The sequence below is a fragment of the Carassius auratus genome, chromosome 3, assembly GCF_003368295.1.
Source record: "Carassius auratus strain Wakin chromosome 3, ASM336829v1, whole genome shotgun sequence".
In the NCBI taxonomy this organism is placed as follows: Eukaryota; Metazoa; Chordata; class Actinopteri; order Cypriniformes; family Cyprinidae; genus Carassius; species Carassius auratus.
The window spans coordinates 12,885,563-12,906,009 of NC_039245.1; the positions used below are offsets into that span (position 1 = coordinate 12,885,563).

A 20,447-nucleotide genomic window follows, 5' to 3' on the forward strand; every position below is an offset into this window, starting at 1 on the left:
CCCAATCGTTACACTACTAAGTACAAAACTTTAGTTCTTACTAGAACCAGGAAGTATGACCATAATAGCCCGGTCCTGTCCACACTGCACTGGCTCCCTATCAAACATTGTATAGATTTTAAAATATTGCTTATTACTTATAAAGCCCTGAATGGTTTAGCACCTCAGTATTTGAATGAGCTCCTTTTACATTATACTCATCTACGTCCGCTACGTTCTCAAAACTCAGGCAATTTGATAATACCTAGAATATCAAAATCAACTGCGGGCGCAGATCCTTTTCCTATTTGGCGCCTAAACTCTGGAATAACCTACCTAACATTGTTCGGGAGGCAGACACACTCTTGCAGTTTAAATCTAGATTAAAGACCCATCTCTTTAACCTGGCTTACACATAACATACTAATATGCTTTTAATATCCAAATCCATTAAAGGATTTTTAGGCTGCATTAATTAGGTAAACCGGAACCGGGAACACTTCACATAACACCCGATGTACTTGCTACATCATTAGAAGAATGGCATCTACGCTAATATTTGTCTGTTTCTCTCTTGTTCCGAGGTCACCGTAGCCACCAGATCCAGTCCGTATGATATTCTTAGAGCATCACATGAAGACGTGTTTCACATGTCTAATATCCTTCAATCACAGATGATTAGAAGTGAATGTTTGATCATTCCTCCTGACCTCTGACCTCTTACTGTCCAGCTCTGATGAAACACACTGGACTGTGACAGGTTTGTGGAAGTGTCTTTAATGTATTACACTAAAAAGCAAATGTGAAACATGTAGCTTTTATTAGTACAGCAAGACAATGGAATATTCAGGATGAGATCATAACAGACAGTGAGGTACAGTATAACAAATTGTGCAGAATCCAGAACTGAAGAAATTACTTTATGTTGATTCACTACGATTTGTAACATTAATGAAGTGAAGTCAAAAAGTCTAAACGGCCCATTTATGAGTGATTCATGCTGACAAATGCAGTGATTTAGACTTGAATTAGAATTCTGTTTCCTGTTTGCACCCTCAGTTTAGGTTAAATAATTTGATGGAATTTGAAGCCATTCAGTTTAGTTGTAGATTATGAAAAACTCGCATACTCACAGTCACACACACACACACACTCACACACAGTGATTCCCTTAACCTTGCCCAATGAAAGCATTCATCCATCAGACAGACGAGTGGAGGCTGAGACAGCTTCAGTAGATGGGTGGAGATGAGAAGATCTTCCAGAGAACAGACAGAGAGAGGGTTATATCTGCTGGGCAGCTGGAGCAGGAAAGATGACTGACGGCGAGGAGGTGAGGAGCACGTATGAAGGAGAAGACACATAAGATGATGAGACGTGACATCTGAGGACACAGCTGCACACCAGCACCAGCATCTGAGGAGAAACACACACAGACGCTCAGAAGACACACGAGCAGCGCTGGAGTCTAGTGTGTTTGGGTCTGTTCACAGGGACTCACCATGATTCCTGCCAACCCCAGAAACACTCCCAACACCATCGGCGCACGAGAAGCGAAGACATCCTTGATCACCCTGGGACAGCTCTACACACACACACACACACACACGGATGAGCGACTGCACTCCTCAGACGGCACACAGGCAGAAATAAGAGCGAGACAAACAGGAAGTGACTCACAGAATATGTGAGCTTATGCAGGAAGTCGCCGTCTGGACAGGTGTCTCGTACAAACACTTCAATCGGTCCACCGATGCCACAGCAGTCAAACTGACACACAAACACACACCTGTCAGACCGCCTGTGTGTGCGTGTGTGTGTGTGTGTGTGTGAGAGAGGGAGAGAGAGAGAGAGTGTGTGTCTGTGTGTGTGTGCGTGTGTGTGTGTGCACAAAGTTTCCTGTGAGGGTTAGGGTTAGGTGTAGGGTTGGTGAAGGGACATAGAATATACAGTTTCTACAGAATAAAAACCATTACACCTATGGGATGAACACACTTTACACAAAAACAAACATGAGTGTGTGTGTGTGTGTGTGTGTGTGTGCGTGTTTGTAGTGTGTGTGTGTTTGTAGTGTGTGTGTATCTTACAGCGTTGTGGAATAGTTTGAGGGTGACTGCTTGACCAGGACTCCTGGTGTTGAGATACTGAGCGTAGATGGTGTTGTAGAAGTTCACCAACTCGTCTGCCAGCTACAACACAACAAACACACAACTGCCTTAAAACAGCACTATTAGACAGACACCTGTGTGTGTGTGTGTGAGTGTGTGTGTGTGTTTACCCGTCCGCTCCACATGAAGGCCATCAAACCAGCTGCGATTTCAATGATGATCAGAAGAAACAGCAGACCAGAAAACTGAACATCAGAAAAACAAAATGTTTAGAGATTTAGACAGAAATGTCTACAGATAAGAGTTAGTCCTCCTGTGTTCAGAGTGTAAGGGCTTTGCTTCAGTGTCATCACGTGTAACACCTCTGCAGGTGTGTTACTGACAGACTCACCACACTGAGAGCTGTTTTACTGTGGTTACACGCACCACAACCACCGATGATGGCCACCAGCAGCATCAGGACCCCAGTGACCACCAGCACCATCACACCTGCAGACAGAGGACACGTCCAGTCACACTTCAACATCACCTGGGTCATCATCTGACCATGACAAACATCAGCAGAACAGACCGATGTTGAACTGTGCCGTGTTCAGATCGATGTCGAAGAATCCTCTGGTTTCAGCGCCGAACCGGAGCCACATACCTAGACCCACCAGACCGGACCCCACCAGCTGCAAGACACAGCAAGATACAGTAAGATACAGTAAGATACAGCAAGATACCGCAAGATACAGTAAGATACAGCAAGATACAGTAAGATACAGTAAGATACAGCAAGATACAGTAAGACACAGCAAGATACAGTAAGATACAGTAAGATACAGCAAGATACAGCAAGATACAGTAAGATACAGCAAGATACAGCAAGATACAGTAAGATACCGCAAGATACAGTAAGATACAGTAAGATACAGCAAGATACAGCAAGATACAGTAAGATACAGCAAGATACAGTAAGATACAGCAAGATACCGCAAGATACAGTAAGATAGAGCAAGATACAGCAAGATACAGTAAGATACAGCAAGATACCGCAAGATACAGTAAGATACAGTAAGATACAGTAAGATACAGCAAGATACAGTAAGATACAGTAAGATACAGTAAGATACAGCAAGATACCGCAAGATACAGTAAGACACAGCACAGCCGTCAGAACAACAGCAGCTGCTCCCTCAGAAACCACACAATTACACCACACTTCCTGCCACACTGCCACTTCATTTACATATTTACATCTGTTGAGTTTCATTTCATTTCAAGTTTGACAAGACAGGACATTGTAACACAAAACCCTGAAATGTTTCAAAGATGCACATTCTCCAGGACATTTATGTTAGTATAAAACAAGTACAATAAGTTACTGTACAGGTAGAAAAAACAATTATATATAGAGATAAACAGATGCACAGAAAAAGAAAATAAAACCTTTATGATATATATATATCAGGCTTTGGTCAGAGTAGAGAGTGTTTAGTGACAGAAGAGTAAATCTGAGACACACTCACAGCGAACAGAATGTTAAACAGGATCAGGAAACATTTACAGATCTCCGCGCATCCGTCCATCACGAGCAGATGTATTTCACTGCAACAAAACACTGTCTGATCAACCCAATGACCAGCTCTTAATGAACCAGACAAACAACAATAAAAATAACGACGAAGCTTTGATTACGCTTAAAGCGCTCCTATGTGAAGCATATGTTCTGATAAACATAACAACGTCCAGCACAAGACTGACCTGCTATTGCTGATGAACTGTGAGTGAGCTTGTGTTGTGAGCAGTAGAGATCTGATCTGATGTGATGTGATGTGTGCGCGCGCTCCGAGCTCTGCTCTCGCTGCTGTACGGGCTGCGCGCGCACTCGCTGCTTCGGGGAGGAGCACGACAGTTTCTGTTCTGTAGAAACGAAACACTGACCCTTTGCTCTGAAGTGTGAGCCAACACCCAGAGCACAGACCTGTCCCCGAAAATATGCCCAGTGCGGAAACCATTCTTCACTCATCTAGATTTCTGTTGGGCCATGTTTCATCAGTTTGATTCTGTTTATATATATATATATATATATATATATATATATATATATATATATATATATATATATATATATATGGTGGTCCATTTCTTCCATAGCTTGAACATAAGAAGTCATGGCTATCTGAAGTTGGCTGATTGCTATGATTTTCCGGAATGGGAATTTTGAGGAATAGAGTTTAAAGTGAGAGGGATTTCACTTTCACTTCTACTGAACGATCTCTGTCTGTCAGGAGCTCTACTTCATCATTACACAAACTAACTAACATTACCCTGTTAACATTACACCTTACCCTGAAGAGGACAGTTCTCCGTTGTTTATCATGATGGCCACAGTCTCTGAACTTCTGATCACAGATAGTGTAGCTTGTAGAAAAGCATATAACAGACTGACATCGGACTCCTCTTTAGATCATCATCCCATCCTTCATCTCTATGAAATAGTCCTTTAATAATCTCAAGATATTAAAAAATAAATAGATGAAACTTGTGTTGTAGTTTACACAGGACTGCTGGGGTCAGCGGGACCCGGTGCAGGTTGTACCAGTGGGCCCTGTTAGAAAGGGTTTCATTTGTATGTTCACTCTGTTTATTTGTTTGTGCTATTTACACAGTGTTTACATTTTTTTTCAAGTTTGTAAGTGTCACAGCTTATTTGCTCTAGTTTAGAAAATGGTAATAAAATCTAACAAGAACTAAGAGTTAGACCGTCAGAACAAATTAACCTTTGATAGAAAGATATGTAATGGATTACAATCAAATAGAAACTTCAGACAACTGTAAATAAGTTGTTGACCAATTACCAAGCAATGATTAATTTTGTTCAGTCTGTGGTGTTAGGGTTAACCTTAACCCTAACATTAAAGAAAGTTCTTTAAAAAAATAACTAAAACGTTACTTTTAACAGTAATGCATATTTATAAGTAACTAGCACAACACTGGTGTGGTAATAACGTTCACCTTGGAGATTGAAAATGTTTCTTTTTAGAGACCCCCAGGAGCCCAAATTCAGACCCAGACCCACAATCATTTAAGTCAGTTTGTGGTTCGCGAATCATTTGAGTAAGTTCGGGAGTTCAAAGGGTGTTCGCGAACCCTATGGTTCTATATAGAACCCAATGAACCCTTTTGTCTAAGAGTGTTGTCCAGTGTTGGGCAGTAATGCATTATTAGTAACGCATTACTGTAACACAGTTACTTTTGACAGTAACTAATACTGTAACGCATTACTTTTTAAATAAATGAACTCTGTTACCGTTACCATATGGTGCATTGTCCGTTACTGTTTTTAAAATTAATTAATTTTGACTGAAGTGCAGCCTAACCTGTTTGCAGCAGTGACGCATTGTAGGATTGGTGGAAGCCGACCACTGTAAACATGAAGACGCACTGTGGGCGTGTCTCCGTTTATTCAAGTGTGTGCGGCAGTCATGGCGAGTCAAGGCGAGAGCAACACGAGTTTATCAAAGTGGAAATATGCTCATTATTTCACTTTAGTTGAGCGTGACAAAAACCTTTTAGTCAAATGTAAGCTGAGTCTTTCTGGTTTGAATGTCCTACCCTAGCCCATGAATCTCCAATCCGTGCGCTCAGATTTTGTAAACCGTAACCTCGGTTTTTGAATCTGTTCCCACAAATTCATAATCTGCGCGCACACTTTCGCAATCCGTTCCCATGGATTTGTAAACTGTATCTTACTCACGGATTCATGCAGCAAGCTCCTACGTGTTAACATACAGTTTTAATGTTTTTCTCATACAGGTGAAACACTGTTGAAAACATGCACCCGTCTCTACTGTGGAGTCACCGGCTTTCAGTCAGATCCTTAGCATGATAACATAGATTTCATTTTCAAACAGCATTTATATATTTATTATAGTATATATATATATATATATATATATATATATATATATATATATATATATATATATATATATATATATATATATATATATATATATACACTGTGTGTGTGTGTGTGTGTGTTGTTTCTCGAAATTGATTCTGAATAATTCAGATTGCTTTCATTTATTTATTTCAAAATGTTTTGTGTTATGTTGTCCATTGTTGATAGTTTTCATACTGAAGCTATGAAAGGAACATTTTTAAGGGCTCAACACAACAGCTTTTATGATGCAGAAGCCACTTTAGTTTTTGATTCTGAATATATTATTCAGGTGTTTTGTTATTTATTTCAGAAATCCTTGTGATATACAATATTCAGTTTGTGCTGGTCTGACTTAATCAAAATAGTGTTTAAAAATTACTTTCTGTTTTACTTTGTGTTTGTATAGACCATAACGCATAAAAGCGCATTAATGGGAACATTAAAGAAAGTTCTTAAAAAAAGTAACTAAAAAGATACTTTTAACAGTAATGCATTACTTTTTGGTGTAAGTAATCAACAAAGTAATTGAGTTACTTTCTGAATTAAGTAACTAGTAACTGTAACTAGATACTATTTCTTGTTAACTAGCACAACACTGGTGTTAACACACATGAATGTGTGTGTGTGTGTGTGTGTGTGTGTGTGTGTGGTTTACCTTGCACAACAAAATCCCAAAGTATAGTTATTTTTATCACAGACCAGAATATGAGATGGTCTCCTCAAAAAACTTGATATTAATCAAAATTAATGATCATTATAACAACATCACAATGAGTTTATCATGATATTGCAGCTGGACTCACTGTGAGTTCCTGTGTTTGTCATTTCTAGGCTATTTACATCATGTAGTTTGTAAAGACACACACAGTACATTATCAGCATTAAACAGCCTGTGCAAAGCTTCTTAAATGCAGTCTATAGTATTATTATATGAGCTGGTCATTCTGTCGATTCATTCAGGGCTGCTCTGGGTTTAGTACAAACACAACACTAGTCTGTGGAGGAATAGACTCGTCTCTGAGAACAGCTCTCCTCAGCTTTCCTTAAGACTGTCCTTGTCCTGTTTGCACATGACTAAAAGAGAAGAAAACAGAATACATAGAATCAGTTCACAGTTTTATGAAAAGCAATGAAATCCTTATAATCAAGTGATGATAAACTTAATCGCTAACACTTTTGAATAACGGTCCATTAGTTAATATTAGTTAACTACTTTAGTTAAGATGATCTAAGCAAGAACAATCCTTCTACAGCATTTATTAATCTTAGTTGATGTTCATTTCAACATTTACTAATGCATTATTTAAATCAAAAGTTGTGCTAACAATGAAAAACTGTATTTTCTTTAACATGAACAAAGATGAATAAATACAGTAATAAATGTATTGTTCATGTTCGATAATGAATTAACTAACATTAACTAAAGGACCATTATTCTAAAGTGTAACCACTTCATCTTTGTAAATAAGTAACGGTAGTGAAATTAAAGAGAGAAGCTTTAGCTCCATCATTAATCTACACAGTCAAAGGGCTCACTCTGTATATTGTGCTCATAATAGCATTTAGTTTATTATATAAACGACAATATAAGTTAAAACGTAATAAGAATTCATTTAAACATTGAATTCTTACAAAGTCTCAGCTTTCACTGCTAACGACGTTAGCGATATCGCTATCTATTATTAATAGTCTGACACTGGTGGTTAATTAAGCTGTCAACATAATGTTAAAAATGACCAAAAAACATCGAGGAAGAACAGCGTCTTACCTGTGAAAGATAACACCCCGAGATCTGTTTTTATTATCGTGTGACGGTTTGTAGGTGTCCAATCTGTCGATGAGTCAGGTGTGTTTTCTTCAGTCCTGATGTGAGAGTTATGAGAGTTGCCCGATCCAATATGGCGGCGACGATGACGTGCGGTCGAGCGGCCAATGAGGAGTCTAGGTATTTACATGTCTATGCCGATAATCGTGACCACCTTTCACCCCACTAGCAACGGCCCTGACTGATACACACGTTACGTGTTTTATAGGTTAACTGTTTTGTGGTATTAAGGAAAACCACCTCCGCAGCTTGTTCTTAACATGCGAGAAAGTTTTCCTTTTTTGTGCTTGCTGCAATAAATAGCTATTTTTCTGCACTAAAAACAAGTGAATTTTGTCAAAATATTTTCAGAGATGATACAAAAAATGTACGTACAACCTATTTTTAGAATTTAGCCCTAAATGTCCCAGTGCAACATCAGACAAGTATGCACAGTGCAGACACACACACACACACACACACACACACACACACACACACACACCTACGATCATCTAGCCCTCTATTAAACATGAAAAATATATTTCATCATAGCTTGCTCAGTAGTGCTGCTTTCAGACTGTTTTAACCCTTCCCTTAATATCCCACCAGATCAAGATTTTTTGGGTTTAAGGCTTTTAATGTAGACTTTAATTAATTAATTAATTAATTAACTTGTTACTATTAAATAATTGACCAATCTGCAGATTTCAGCTTCCTCTGCCGTTCTCAGTGTGTGAGATGTAGAGAAAATGCATCTAAACATACAGACCTTGATCAATATATAAAACATAAAAACATTCAGCACCGTGAGGAATTCAAAGAAGTCTTTCGTTAAGAAGCTCATGTCGGGTCTGTTCGTACTGAGCAGCTTGAGGGTGACTGCTTGACCAGGACTCCTGGTGTTGAGATACTGAGCGTAGATGGTGTTGTAGAAGTTCACCAACTCGTCTGCCAGCTACAACACAACATCGTACACCCGACAGGAGCTCCTGTATAATGGTGTCCATCAGTTTTATCACCCATCTTCGGCTCATCCCTGAGATCTCCAGTACTCTCTCCCAGGACACGCAGAAGTGCTCCAGATTGTAAACACCGGTGGGGAAAGTGGACGAGGTAGGATTTTGCATCACCCACAGTGAGAGACAAACACTGTAGCTAACCTAGAGTTTCTCATGACTGCTCACCCGGAGGCTGCTTTTATTGTTGTGGGTGATTCTAATCACTCCAAATTAAAGACAGTGCTCCCTATTCCATGCCCTTTACACACCTCTCAGAAACAACGTCACGCAACCCCATCATTTCCCCAACAAAGAGAAGTTTTCAGAAAACTAATGAGAAATAAATCACTGGAACATGTGCGATCACAAAACGAACATGATAAAAGCAGCCGTTTGTTTGCCTGCTTAGTTAAATATTTAAATTCAAAAGCATCCATGTTTCAGAATAATAAGTGATACATTGATCATAATTAATTAATTTAGCATGATTTCAAAATGAGTCACACAGAAATAATTCTCCTGCTATTCAGATGAGTCTGTTTCTGTTTATTTAAATTTCCACTAACGTTTTGATTCAGAGTTGATTTGAAGGTTTTAGTACTTGCCCTTCATATATTTCAGAGCTTCACCACTCGTTTCTCCAGTGGGAACGCTTAGATCTCCCACCAGATGATATTAAATGTTCCTAAACCTCGACTTAAATCCAAAAGCATTCACAGTTCTTGGTACTAAACTATGGAACTCCCTACTTTTGTCTATTAGACTTTCCCCTACTCTTTCTACATTTAAATCTTCTCTTAAAAAATATAGTTTTTCTCAGGCATATGTGTAATGTGCTATTAATTATTAAATTAATATAATTTTTTTCTAGTCTTAAATAATGTTTTAAATTGCATGATGTTTTCTGTCTTAATTATATCCCTTTTGTTTTGGTTCAATTTGATATTTAATTATTAGTGTTTAAAATGTATTGTATGAGGTTATTTTGTATGGTATGTTGTGCAGCATTTGGTCACTCACACAACACACACCCGGAGCAGTGAACACACACACACACTGTGAGCACACACCCGGAGCAGTGAACACACACACACACTGTGAGCACACACCCGGAGCAGTGAACACACACACACACACTGTGAGCACACACCCGGAGCAGTGAACACACACACACACACTGTGAGCACACACCCGGAGCAGTGTTCATCATTTATGCTGCGGCGCCCGGGGAGGAGTTGGGGGTTCGATGCCTTGCTCAAGGGCACCTAAGTCGTGGTATTGAAGGTGAAGAGAGAACTGTTCATGCCCTCCCCCCACCCACAATTCCTGCCGGCCCGAGACTAGAACCCACAACCCTTCGATTGGGAGTCCAACCCTCTAACCATTAGGCCACGACTTCCCCTCTGCGCTGACTTCCCTTTACATATGCAATGACAATAAAGTTGAACCTAATCTAATCTAATCTAAAAATGACTTTGTTGATGTTCAATTCTACATGTAGTGGATGTGATTCTGGTTCTCCAGTTCATGCATCCGTGTTTCCCCAGTTCACCTGAATCACTAGTTCTTTATTAGATTAGATTCGATTCAACTTCATTATCATTATGCAGAAAACAAGTACAGAGCTAATGAAATGCAGTTAGCATCTAACGAGAAGTGCAAGAATATAGTGTTTTATATACATGAAAGTGCAGAGTAAGTGAAGCTATGATATACAGAACACACAGTGGAGCTGTTATGTACAATATTGATCGGAGTATATACAGAATATAAATATGAATGCAATGTAGGGATTGTATGTACACCATGAACAGTAGCAATGTCAAACAGTGGTAATAAATACAGTTTTTGAGTGTGCAATACTATAGTTAAACAATGTATTTTATTCAAAATATCAGAAGTACAATGATATTTTATAGAAATAGCTTACTGTGCTTTGTACAGTAACAACTTTAGACAGTTTCCAGCAGAGGTGTCAAGTAACGAAGTACAAATACTTCGTTACTGTACTTAAGTAGAAATTTGGGGTATCTATACTTTACTTGAGTAATTATTTTTCAGCCGACTTTTTACTTCTACTCCTTACATTTTCACGCAAGTATCTGTACTTTCTACTCCTTACATTTTAAAAATAGCTTCGTTACTGCTATTTTATTTCGGCTTGTTTTCATTCTGGCTTGTCATAATTGAGAAAAAAAAATATCCAGATGAATCGCGCCATCCGGATGGAGTGAATTTGATTGTGGTTGGATGAGAAGTATACACGTATACCATTCCGACACCCTATTGGTCTGTATGCGATCCATCGCACCTGCATGTGACACAAATCACATCACAGTCCAGCCAGGACATAGACAGTTTTGGGTTCGTTTATCAAAAATTATATTTCTTAAAAGAAGGGTGGAACTGGCTTCCGATCGCCTCAGAGTCAGTCCCCTTAAATTTCATATGAAACCGGCGTCAGACCGCGCTCTGCAATCCGAGCTCAGTGATCAGCCGTGAAACAGTGATTCAATGCGAGCTCAAACAGAGACAGAGGACACAAGGTGTGTGTTTCTCGATAGATTGTTAGAATATCTGTATCCGTGCAGTTCTTTGTCATAAATACAGTTTACAAAAGGACACGAGTGAGCAGTCGGTTTCTCATCTAGTATAAAGTTTTCGCTTGTCACCGCGCGCTCATCACAGCCGTTTCCTCCAGCGAAAGTCTAGCCCTTAACACATATGAACGAACGCATACTTTAATTACTCTTATTTAAATATACTTAATACACTACTGTGCAAAAGTCTTAGGCACGTTAGTATTTTCACTTAAAAGAATGGTGTTCGTCATGATGGTGTGTCAGTATAAAATATCAGTTTATATTTCCTAACATCCATTTTGCCATCGTCAAACTGCTTGTGCATTTAAAATCGCACTAGATTATTATTAAAATTAATGGCAAACTGATTTTTCCTAAGGACACACTACAGCAAAATATATAAATAACTGACTTAAAACACTCTTTTTGGGGTGAAAATACTATATTTTCTTTTCCATAAAACGTTTGCACAGTACTGTATTTTAAAAACGAGATTGTTGCTACTTTATAAAGAATGAGCATACAGTAATTCACAGAACTGATTTAAGACAGTGACAGACAGCACTCATCTTAACTAAATATCAGAGTGAGTGACAGAGATACAGTAGAAACATTATGTGTACTTTTGTATTAAATAATGACCCAGATTGTGAAATACATTTATTAGCCTTAGATTAAAGGAAGCACAACTTGAGAAATGAGAGCATCCAAGGTGTAAGCTATGGATTTATTTTAAATATTTATAATATTCTCTAATGTTATCCATAGTTTTTTTAGGTTATTTTTTTTTAAGTATCGTTTAAGGCACCGTTTAGGCGCCGGTACCGTTTTAAAAGTATCAAAAAAGGCACTGGACCCTTCTTAAAAGTTATTATTTCTCACTAGCTCATTTACCAAATGGGGGCTTTCTCTTCATCCTCCACAAATTAAGCTGTAGCTAGTTCGGTAGCGAGACGTTTTAATAAATTATCGTTTGCGAATGACGACGCGATTGACAATTTTGTGATAACTATAGGCTTTACCAACTTTGTAACCCCGAACACAGGACATAGCAGACATATGTACCGAATACAGGAAGCTATCGATCAAGAAAGTATCAGGATTATGAGTTATTTTTAGTTTTTGATTAACAATGTGGATTAATCATTAATTTTGACAGCACTATAATATTTATTGTATATTGACAACCATACAAGGGTAATTGTTACTAAGCCTGCACCAATGTTCTTGTCCATTGCCCTCACAGATTCATGCAGCTAAGCTTGGATGTACATTTACATTCCATTAAAGGTTATTGATGACATGCCTCTGAAGTTTGACTTTTTGCACCATAACAATACTTATTGGCAACTAGTCATCATATCTCTAGTCCTTTAATGTATTTGCATTGTACTAAAATGCGTTCATTTTCAGTGGGCATATATGCGGCTGAAAAAAGGTAGCCTAGCCCTAGTGCATCACAAATTTTTCAACATGAACATTTTAATATAACATTATAGTCATTATGGCCTTTAGCAATTTTTTTTTTTTTTTTTTTTGAGAGGTGGGGTAGTGCACAATAGGCCCCTCTGGCACGGCCCAAGCTTTTGTTCTTAATGGCATTTTTTCTTACATTATTTTTACTTTTATACTTTAAGTAGTTTTTTAAACCAGTACTTTTACACTTTTACTTGAGTAACAAGCTTGAGTTGATACTTCAACTTCTACAAAAGTCTTTTTAAACCCTAGTATCTATACTTCTACTTGAGTAATGAATGCCAATACTTTTGACACCACTGGTTTCCAGTGTAATAGCTTGAACAGTGTGCAGTGTTCAGGTTTTTTGTTATTGTAGTTGTTGACTTCTGTATTATTGTCACTGGATTTTTCATAATAAAGCACAAGGGAAGTCTTCAAAGAGAGAGAGACTTTAATGAATGATTATGATAGTTATTCAGACTGCAGTACATCAGCGCCACCTGCTGGTCTGGCAAACTCAGGAATACTAATAATAACTAAATAAACTTTGCAATTGTATTTTTCCCTAATTTGTAGTCATTTACATATTTTTTTTCAACTTGTTTTGTGTGTGTGTGTGTCGCTGTATGTGTAGGCGTGTGTGTGTGTGTGTGTGCATGTTTGTGTGTGTGTGTGTCGCTGTATGTGTAGGCGTGTGTGTGTGTGTGTGTGCATGTTTGTGTGTGTGTGTGTGTCGCTGTGTGTGTATATCTGTGTGTGTGTGAGGCCCTGTGTGTGTGTGTCTGCACGTGTGTGTGTTTCACTGTGTGTGTCACTGTGTGTGTATATCTGTGTGTGTGTGTGTGTGTGTCGCTGTGTGTGTATATCTGTGTGTGTGTGAGGCCCTGTGTGTGTGTGTGTGTGCGCGTGTGTGTGTGTCACTGTGTGTGTATATCTGTGTGTGTGTGTGTGTGTGTGTGTGTGTGTGTGTGTGTGTGTGTGTGTGTCCCTGTGTGTGTGTGTCCCTGTGTGTGTGTGTGTGTGTGTGTGTCGCTGTGTGTGTATTTGTGTGTGTGTGTGTGTGTGTGTGCATGTGTGTGTCGCTGTGTGTGTATGTGTGTGTGTGTGTGTGTGTGTGTGTGGTCAAACTCTGTGTCCATAGTATTCGTCGTACGGCTCGTTGATGTTGGTGGTCGTGGGTCGAGGGATGCTGTAATCTTTCTCTGCGCTGAGTTCCTGAAACATGAACCACACAGATGATTAATCACATGACAGTGACATCATCAGCCACTCAGTGCTGCAGGATGGTGATTGGATGATGAGAACTCACTCTCATGAAGATTCCAGACCATGCCACATCATTACCTGCAATATAAAGATGAATCCTGAGATTGGGTCGTGAAGGACAGAGACGTAAGATTGGGTATTTGATGAGCACATACTCTCAGCTGTTTACAGAGAATGTGTTTTTAATGTGAATGTTTGTAAGGATGGGGTGATGACTGACAGGTGGAGTACAGCACCATCTGCTGCTTGTAACAATTAAAGCCTGGACAAATCTATTTTATAAACCTAAAATGTTCCTAAATATTCCTCTATTTCGCAGCAAAGAATGTCGTATGTAATATAAGTGTATTTTTTCACTGCACTGGCAGATTCTTTCACGTGTGTCAGGTGTAAACATGTTAAAAACAACTGAACAACTGTATGGAGATTGCAGAATGCACTCATATTAAAGACCCAATCAGTAAAAAATATCCAGAATGAGAAGTGTTCATCTGCTCTGAGGTTACCTCTCCTCGCGTCCGTGTCCGTCTGGAAGCCCTCGTTGTCGGTGCCGGTCTTCAGGTCCGGTGGAGCCGCTGGTGGTGTTCTGGAGCTCGTCCAGCCCGTGAAGTCCAGCGGCGGGTCCTTGGTACGAGCGTTGTGCTTGCACATGAAGCGGACCTGAGTGAAACCATGCCCCAGTAGCAGCACCCAGCCGTTAGCGGTCAGAGCCACGCTGATCACGGGGTCGTCCCAGAGCGGGCTGCGGCCCATGGCACGGTTCCCGTATGTGAGGAGCGTGATCCAGACGAGCCAGACGCACACACTCAGCAGCAGCGTCAGCACCAGCAGAGACGCCTGCACTTTGTTCTGCCGATGCACCTGTCCGCTGTCCCTGTAGCTGTAGGTGACACAGGTGTAGCGGAGGAAACCCAGCGCCGTCACCAGCGCCGTGGCTAACAGGACCATCACGTAAATCTGCAGCATGGCAAACTCTGGCTGTGAAAACTGGCAGGTCCTCTTGTCCTGCACCAGCACCACCAGCAGCCACTCGGTGGCTATGATCACCTGCACCAGCGCCAGCGCCGCGGTCACACACACCTCCCTCCAGCCGCGGGCCAGGGACACCCCCAGCAGAGACAGACCACGCGCAAGCAAAGCCCCGAAGGCCACGCTGAACAACACGCCGAACGCAAACACCCGCACCGGACACGTCTGCGGAGACAGAGCGATGAGGAAGGAGTAGGGAAGGGCGAATATACCCGCCGTGGCCATCAGGAAGAGCATCAGCGCCGCCAGCACACTGTTCCTCCGGCGGGACGCACACGCTGACCACAGCAGCAGAGCCAGCATCAGCACCACACAGATGACCAGACCCACCCCAGCCACGGCCTGGACCACGATCCCCCACGTGTCACACAGCGGCCAGAAGTCCAGAGCCAGAGCCACGCCGCAGCCTGCAGGCCGGGAGCCGTTCGCCCGCTCCATCAGGACCGATCTGATCCACACAGGTGCGATGGAGGAGGAGGAGGATGAAGCGATCGTTCTCTTCTCTCTGATGCTCACAGTGATCTGCAGGAAAGACAACTTTCAGTTAGTTTTCCTCAAACCAGTTTGTTTTTACCACAGAACCAAAGAAAGTCACCAGAATGATTTAGCTCAATAAAGTCAAGCCAGCTTTGTATCTATAGCTGCTTTGACACAATCAGTACTGTATACAGTGCTATACAAATAAAGGTGACGTGACATGACTATATAAAGATTGTGTCAGAGCAGCTTCACAGTGACAGAAACAGCTGAGAAAGCCTAGCCTGAAAGTTTTAATTAGGTGTAAAAGCATGCAGTTTGAAAGGGTTTTAAGCATTGAGAGTTTGTGGTGATGTAGGTGGTTGCTACACAGTTGCCAGGGTGTTCTGAGTGATGGTTGTTATGGCTGGTTGCTATGTTGTGCTATGTTATTAACAGCAGATGGCACTCTAGGCTAGTTTTAACCCACACTCACACGCTCATGAAGAAGAGCTGAGTAATGTGAGTCTAATTGTAGGATTAATGAACACAGCCCACTCTGAACTCTCTTGTAATTCGCTTCAACCTTTCTGAGCTTTCTGATTGATTATTTTAGGTTCAGGTGGTGTGTGTGAGAGGAACTGGGCGCAGGCAGAATTTGGCTATTCCTAAAGCAGGCAGTGCCATGTGCTACTAAAAACTACGCTCAGGATCGTGATGCCTTCAGAAAATCTCAGAATCTATGCAGAAGCATTTCTCCATTTGTGATGCTAGGTGTATTGTCCCAGCCCCAGTGTCTGTGTGGGTGCAGGGTGTTTCGGGTGGTTTGGTTTCTAGGGCGTCTCTAGGCAGTTGCTAGGGTTTTCTGAATGGTTACTAGGCTGTTGCTATGTGGTTGCTAGGGTACTCTGGGCGTTTCCTAGGCAGCTTCTAGGATGTTGTGGTGGTTGCTAGCTTCTTGTTGTATAATCATTAAGTCTTAGCATGTTTGCTAGCTTGTTTCTAGCATGTTTTAGGGTACTCCGAATGGTTGCTAGGATGTTATGGGTGGTTTTAGCCGATTTCTAGCATCTTTTAGCATGTTTTTATACTATCCTAGGCATTATAAATGTATTTTGAGTAATCTTTTATCAGTTTAATGCTTCTTGGTTTAATAAATCTATGAATGTCTTAGGTTTCAGCAGTAGATTTTCTCTGTACTGTTTGTATGATGTGTAAAAACCATTCAAAACCATTTTATTCTCATTGTATAGTATTTTAGCACTTTAATTTGTTCATTATTTGTGTTTCTGATCTTTAACCTCCAGGATTATGTTTCTGTGTAGCTGTAGTACTGTAAATGTTGAGGATCTGCTGAAGCAGTGATGGAGACGGATGTGTTGTTCTTCCTCTCCAGGACAAAAGATCCGCTGTGACGCTGTTATCAGTGATGTTATCTTCTGCTTTAACAAATGTCTTTCCTGCTACAGATCATCTTCACTCCTTCACATTTCACATCCATTCTCCTTTGGGTTTGTCTTCTGACAGCAGCTACAATAGTTTAGTTGTGTGTGCGTGTGCGTGTGTGTGTGTGCGTGTGTGTGAGTGTATGAGAGTGTGTGTGTGTGTGTGTGCGCGCGCGCGTGTGTGTGTGCGTGTGTGTGTGCGTGTGTGTGTGTGTGCGTGTGTGTGTGTGTGTGTGTGTGTGCGTATCATAGTGATGACTGATCTTAATAAACCAAACAGCTAATTAATCACGGATCTTTTCATGACATGATGAAACCTGTTGTCTGAGTGAAGGAAAACATGTGTTTTTCTTGAGCTACAGTGTATAAAAAAGTGTAAAACTTCAAACACAACACAAAAAAAAACTCGCACACACACAGCAGACATGATTTACAGTTCATAGTTAGGAATCTAGTGACCGGACTGTCACCTGATTTCATCCTCTGTAAGACTGATAGTATTTAGATGAAAGTGTCGTACCTGCAGCCCGTGGCTCCGTCCATCACAGACCCTCGCAGCATCTGTCTCTGTCTCTGTCTCTGTCTCAGGTGTGGGTGGATGGGAGGAGCAGAACTCAACTGATTTGTTTCTACTCTTCCTGAATTCATATTGTGTGTGTGTGAACAGCCTCTCTCTCACACACACACACACACACACACATCAGTCATTCTTGACATGAATCAGTATGTTCATGTATTTCTCATTATGAGTGTTTAGTGATATTCATTGTTGTGTTATGCAATTTGTTTTGATTCTACTACAATAAGGCCACCAAAGTTTCTGAAAATAGAAAGTTTAATAGGATTTCTACTCCGGTAATCAAACATGACACATTTAATAATATAAATGTGTATATGGGACAGGTTCTATAAGACAGAGGAAGTGATGTCATCAGGGAACACGCCTTCTGTACGGACGGAGTCACAGCTAAGGGCATATCTTAACCCTGATGACTATTTTTCAGGATGTTGATTGACAGCTGGGGTGTGGGAGGGGATAAGTTGTCGTCTTATTGCAACATATACAAAATACAAAATATTATATAATAATAATAATAATAATAATAATATCAATAATGACAGTGTCCATCTGTTAAATCAATCCTTTATCATCACACACCATAACCACACGACAACATTGAGCAAAAGGGGTGGGGTCACTGGAAGCGAGGGGCGGGGCTGAAGGCGGTGATGTTGAGGAGGCGGGGTTTAGATAATGCCGTATTTGGCCAGATCGCTGAGCTCCATGTCTCCGAATGCCTCCCAGGGGCACACCACAGTGATATCTGTCACGGGACCAGACACAGGTGTTAACAAACACTGAACACAGAGAGAGAGAGTGTGTGTGTGTGTGTGTGTGACACTGTGACTCACCTGTGCCGAGACCCTCCATACCAGGAATATCATCGCCGAATCTGCAGAGCAGAGGGAAACTCGCTCAATAGCTGCAGCATCTGTGTGTGCGTCTGTGTACTTGTTTTCTAAACTGGTAGGGACTTACACTAAACTGAGGTCCCCACAGGGAGACAAGCTTATAAATCTTACAGAATTAGTTTTTTTAATTCTAGTGTAAAATGCCTGTGGTTTAATGTGAGGAGCAGGTTTGGGTGTAGAGTGACTGAACATATGGTTGGTACAGTATAAAACCATTACATCTATGGAGAGTCCCTACAAGGGTAGTGTAACAGACTGTGTGTGTGTGTGTGTGTGTGTGTGTGTGTACCCTTTCTGGCCAGGTTTGGGGGCCTTGCTCTTGAAGGTGCGCGTCTGTCTCTGCTTGAATTTGGGCGGCCCTTTCTTGGGCGTGGTGGGTCCGGCGGTGCTGGCGGGCGTCGCCAGAGCACTTCCTGCAGGAGGAGCAGCGTTCATGTCTGCACTTCCCTGAAACACAGCGAACAGAGCCACGCTTATGAGCTGATCTGATCACATCACAGGAATCAGACGTTTTGGTTTGGCTTGTTTAGCTGGGGATGCTTGACTGATTGCACTAACTACTGAAGAGAACTGAACTGAAGATTATCAACTGAATCATAAATGAACTGACTTTAGCTGAAGAATAACTCTGTAATTGTCTTCTTGCATCATTGACAAACTATTTCCTGTTTGACACTGTAAAGCTGCTTGGACACAATCAGCATTGTATAAAGCTCTATTCAAATTAAGGTCACTAGACATGACAGGAATTAGGGATAATGGGATTACACTGAATCTAGAACATTTCTGTCCTTCAGTTATCACCGGTCGTCTTGCACTGATTGCTGTTGTGTGTCTCTGCAGTCTCTCACATAACCGATGCCATCTGCCAGTATTGATTTATCCCCAAAACACCCCAGTGTGATAACATACAGTCATTATCACGAAATAACGCTCCTCGAGTGCATACTCTGCGACATTCCTGACGTGTCAGATGTCGACCAGATTATAATCTCACATTAATCCACATCAAACACTGTTTTCATTTGCCACATTAAGACTGTTAATCTCATTAACATAATAGACTCATGAGATTTCCTTTATCCGTCTGTCGGTCTGTCTGTGGATCAGAAGTGGTGCTCCTGCAGCTTCATGTGATGCTGATTAGAAGGTCAGAGAATCACACCTTCATCAGATCATGAACATTAAACCGAACACCGTTTTAAGAATTGCATGACTTAATATAACGTAAAAGATGTCTCCTACTGAAATATACAGAATACATAGTTATGTAAAAGATCCGCAACATTACATATATATTTTGGGCTATAGGGTGTGCCATTATTTCAATGAAGTTCAGTATTACGGGTTGTGTTGCAGTAAAATTATCAACAGATATAGCATAGAAATGAGCTAACACATGTAAAACTAACACCAAGAAAAAGACAACGCAGACGTAATACAGTAAAACAGATTGATCATTTATGAACTATAGATCTGACCAAGATGCAGAACATCAGGCAGCTACTATTGTAATTCTTGAAGACGTTTACCTGTGTTTGTGGTCTGTGAGCGGTGTGTGTGTGTGTGTCTCTCTCTCCGTCTGTCTGTAGAATGAAGCTGTGTGTCTCTTCTGTGCTCTTATAGTCTCACTGAAGGTCAGAGAGCAGCTCCTCCTTCAGCCATGCTGCTCCCGTTAGGGAAACACTAATGGACTTAATGCTCTTTAGACTGCATCGGGGGGATGTGTGTGTGTGTGTGTGTGTGTGTGTGCACGCCGTCATGACACGTTAATCTCAAGCTTATGGTCTCGTTTTCTGAACATGTGAGAAGATAAAGCATTTCACAAACACTCAACAGATTCACAAACCCAACGAAATATGTTATAGCAGTATTTTTTAGCGATTTCTATGAGAGCTCACATGTAACAGTTTCA

General features: G+C 40.8%; 3 protein-coding genes and 1 long non-coding RNA gene across 4 annotated transcripts; all 4 read right to left on the reverse strand.

Annotated features, from left to right (window-relative positions):
• Window positions 1–740: 740 nt before the first annotated feature.
• Window positions 741–4,467, reverse strand: LOC113048499 (CD9 antigen-like). The gene is made up of 10 exons (XM_026210354.1): window positions 4,421–4,467; window positions 3,834–3,992; window positions 3,599–3,677; window positions 2,659–2,761; window positions 2,479–2,576; window positions 2,258–2,332; window positions 2,067–2,168; window positions 1,660–1,749; window positions 1,481–1,564; window positions 741–1,395 (listed from the first exon to the last, which is right to left on the reverse strand). Exons 1-10 carry the CDS (start codon window positions 4,450–4,452, stop codon window positions 1,264–1,266), a joined length of 954 nt encoding a protein of 317 aa, XP_026066139.1. The 5' UTR covers window positions 4,453–4,467; the 3' UTR covers window positions 741–1,263.
• Window positions 4,468–6,729: 2,262 nt separating this feature from the next.
• On the reverse strand, window positions 6,730–7,847 carry LOC113048506 (uncharacterized). Its single transcript, XR_003276493.1, has 2 exons — window positions 7,787–7,847; window positions 6,730–7,092 (listed from the first exon to the last, which is right to left on the reverse strand). It is a non-coding gene; the product is annotated as an uncharacterized LOC113048506 (long non-coding RNA).
• A 6,091-nt stretch (window positions 7,848–13,938) lies between these two features.
• LOC113041722 (G-protein coupled receptor family C group 5 member B-like) lies at window positions 13,939–15,658 on the reverse strand. The gene is made up of 3 exons (XM_026200379.1): window positions 14,636–15,658; window positions 14,173–14,207; window positions 13,939–14,078 (listed from the first exon to the last, which is right to left on the reverse strand). The coding sequence occupies exons 1-3, from the start codon at window positions 15,594–15,596 to the stop codon at window positions 13,986–13,988; spliced, it is 1,089 nt and encodes a 362-aa protein (XP_026056164.1). The 5' UTR covers window positions 15,597–15,658; the 3' UTR covers window positions 13,939–13,985.
• Window positions 15,659–18,191: 2,533 nt separating this feature from the next.
• On the reverse strand, window positions 18,192–20,214 carry LOC113041735 (retinal cone rhodopsin-sensitive cGMP 3',5'-cyclic phosphodiesterase subunit gamma-like). The gene is made up of 4 exons (XM_026200382.1): window positions 20,065–20,214; window positions 18,822–18,979; window positions 18,473–18,513; window positions 18,192–18,384 (listed from the first exon to the last, which is right to left on the reverse strand). The coding sequence occupies exons 2-4, from the start codon at window positions 18,965–18,967 to the stop codon at window positions 18,308–18,310; spliced, it is 264 nt and encodes an 87-aa protein (XP_026056167.1). The 5' UTR covers window positions 18,968–18,979; window positions 20,065–20,214; the 3' UTR covers window positions 18,192–18,307.
• Window positions 20,215–20,447: the final 233 nt, after the last annotated feature.

Excerpts from the sequence above, each read along its gene's own strand:
- LOC113041722 (XM_026200379.1), bottom strand. The coding sequence starts at position 15,596 with ATGGAGCGGGCGAACGGCTCCCGGCCTGCAGGCTGCGGCGTGGCTCTG. Across the intron at positions 14,208-14,635 it reads GGACACGGACGCGAGGAGAG|GTAATGATGTGGCATGGTCT; the intron begins GTAACCTCAGAG and ends TTTATATTGCAG. Across the intron at positions 14,079-14,172 it reads GGTCTGGAATCTTCATGAGA|GAACTCAGCGCAGAGAAAGA; the intron begins GTGAGTTCTCAT and ends TTCATGTTTCAG.
- LOC113041735 (XM_026200382.1), bottom strand. The coding sequence starts at position 18,967 with ATGAACGCTGCTCCTCCTGCAGGAAGTGCTCTGGCGACGCCCGCCAGC. Across the intron at positions 18,514-18,821 it reads CCCAAACCTGGCCAGAAAGG|ATTCGGCGATGATATTCCTG; the intron begins GTACACACACAC and ends TCTGCTCTGCAG. Across the intron at positions 18,385-18,472 it reads TATGGAGGGTCTCGGCACAG|ATATCACTGTGGTGTGCCCC; the intron begins GTGAGTCACAGT and ends GTCCCGTGACAG.
- LOC113048499 (XM_026210354.1), bottom strand. The coding sequence starts at position 4,452 with ATGATAAACAACGGAGAACTGTCCTCTTCAGG. Across the intron at positions 2,577-2,658 it reads CACGGCACAGTTCAACATCG|GTGTGATGGTGCTGGTGGTC; the intron begins GTCTGTTCTGCT and ends CTCTGTCTGCAG. Across the intron at positions 1,396-1,480 it reads TGGGGTTGGCAGGAATCATG|ATGCTGGTGCTGGTGTGCAG; the intron begins GTGAGTCCCTGT and ends GTTTCTCCTCAG.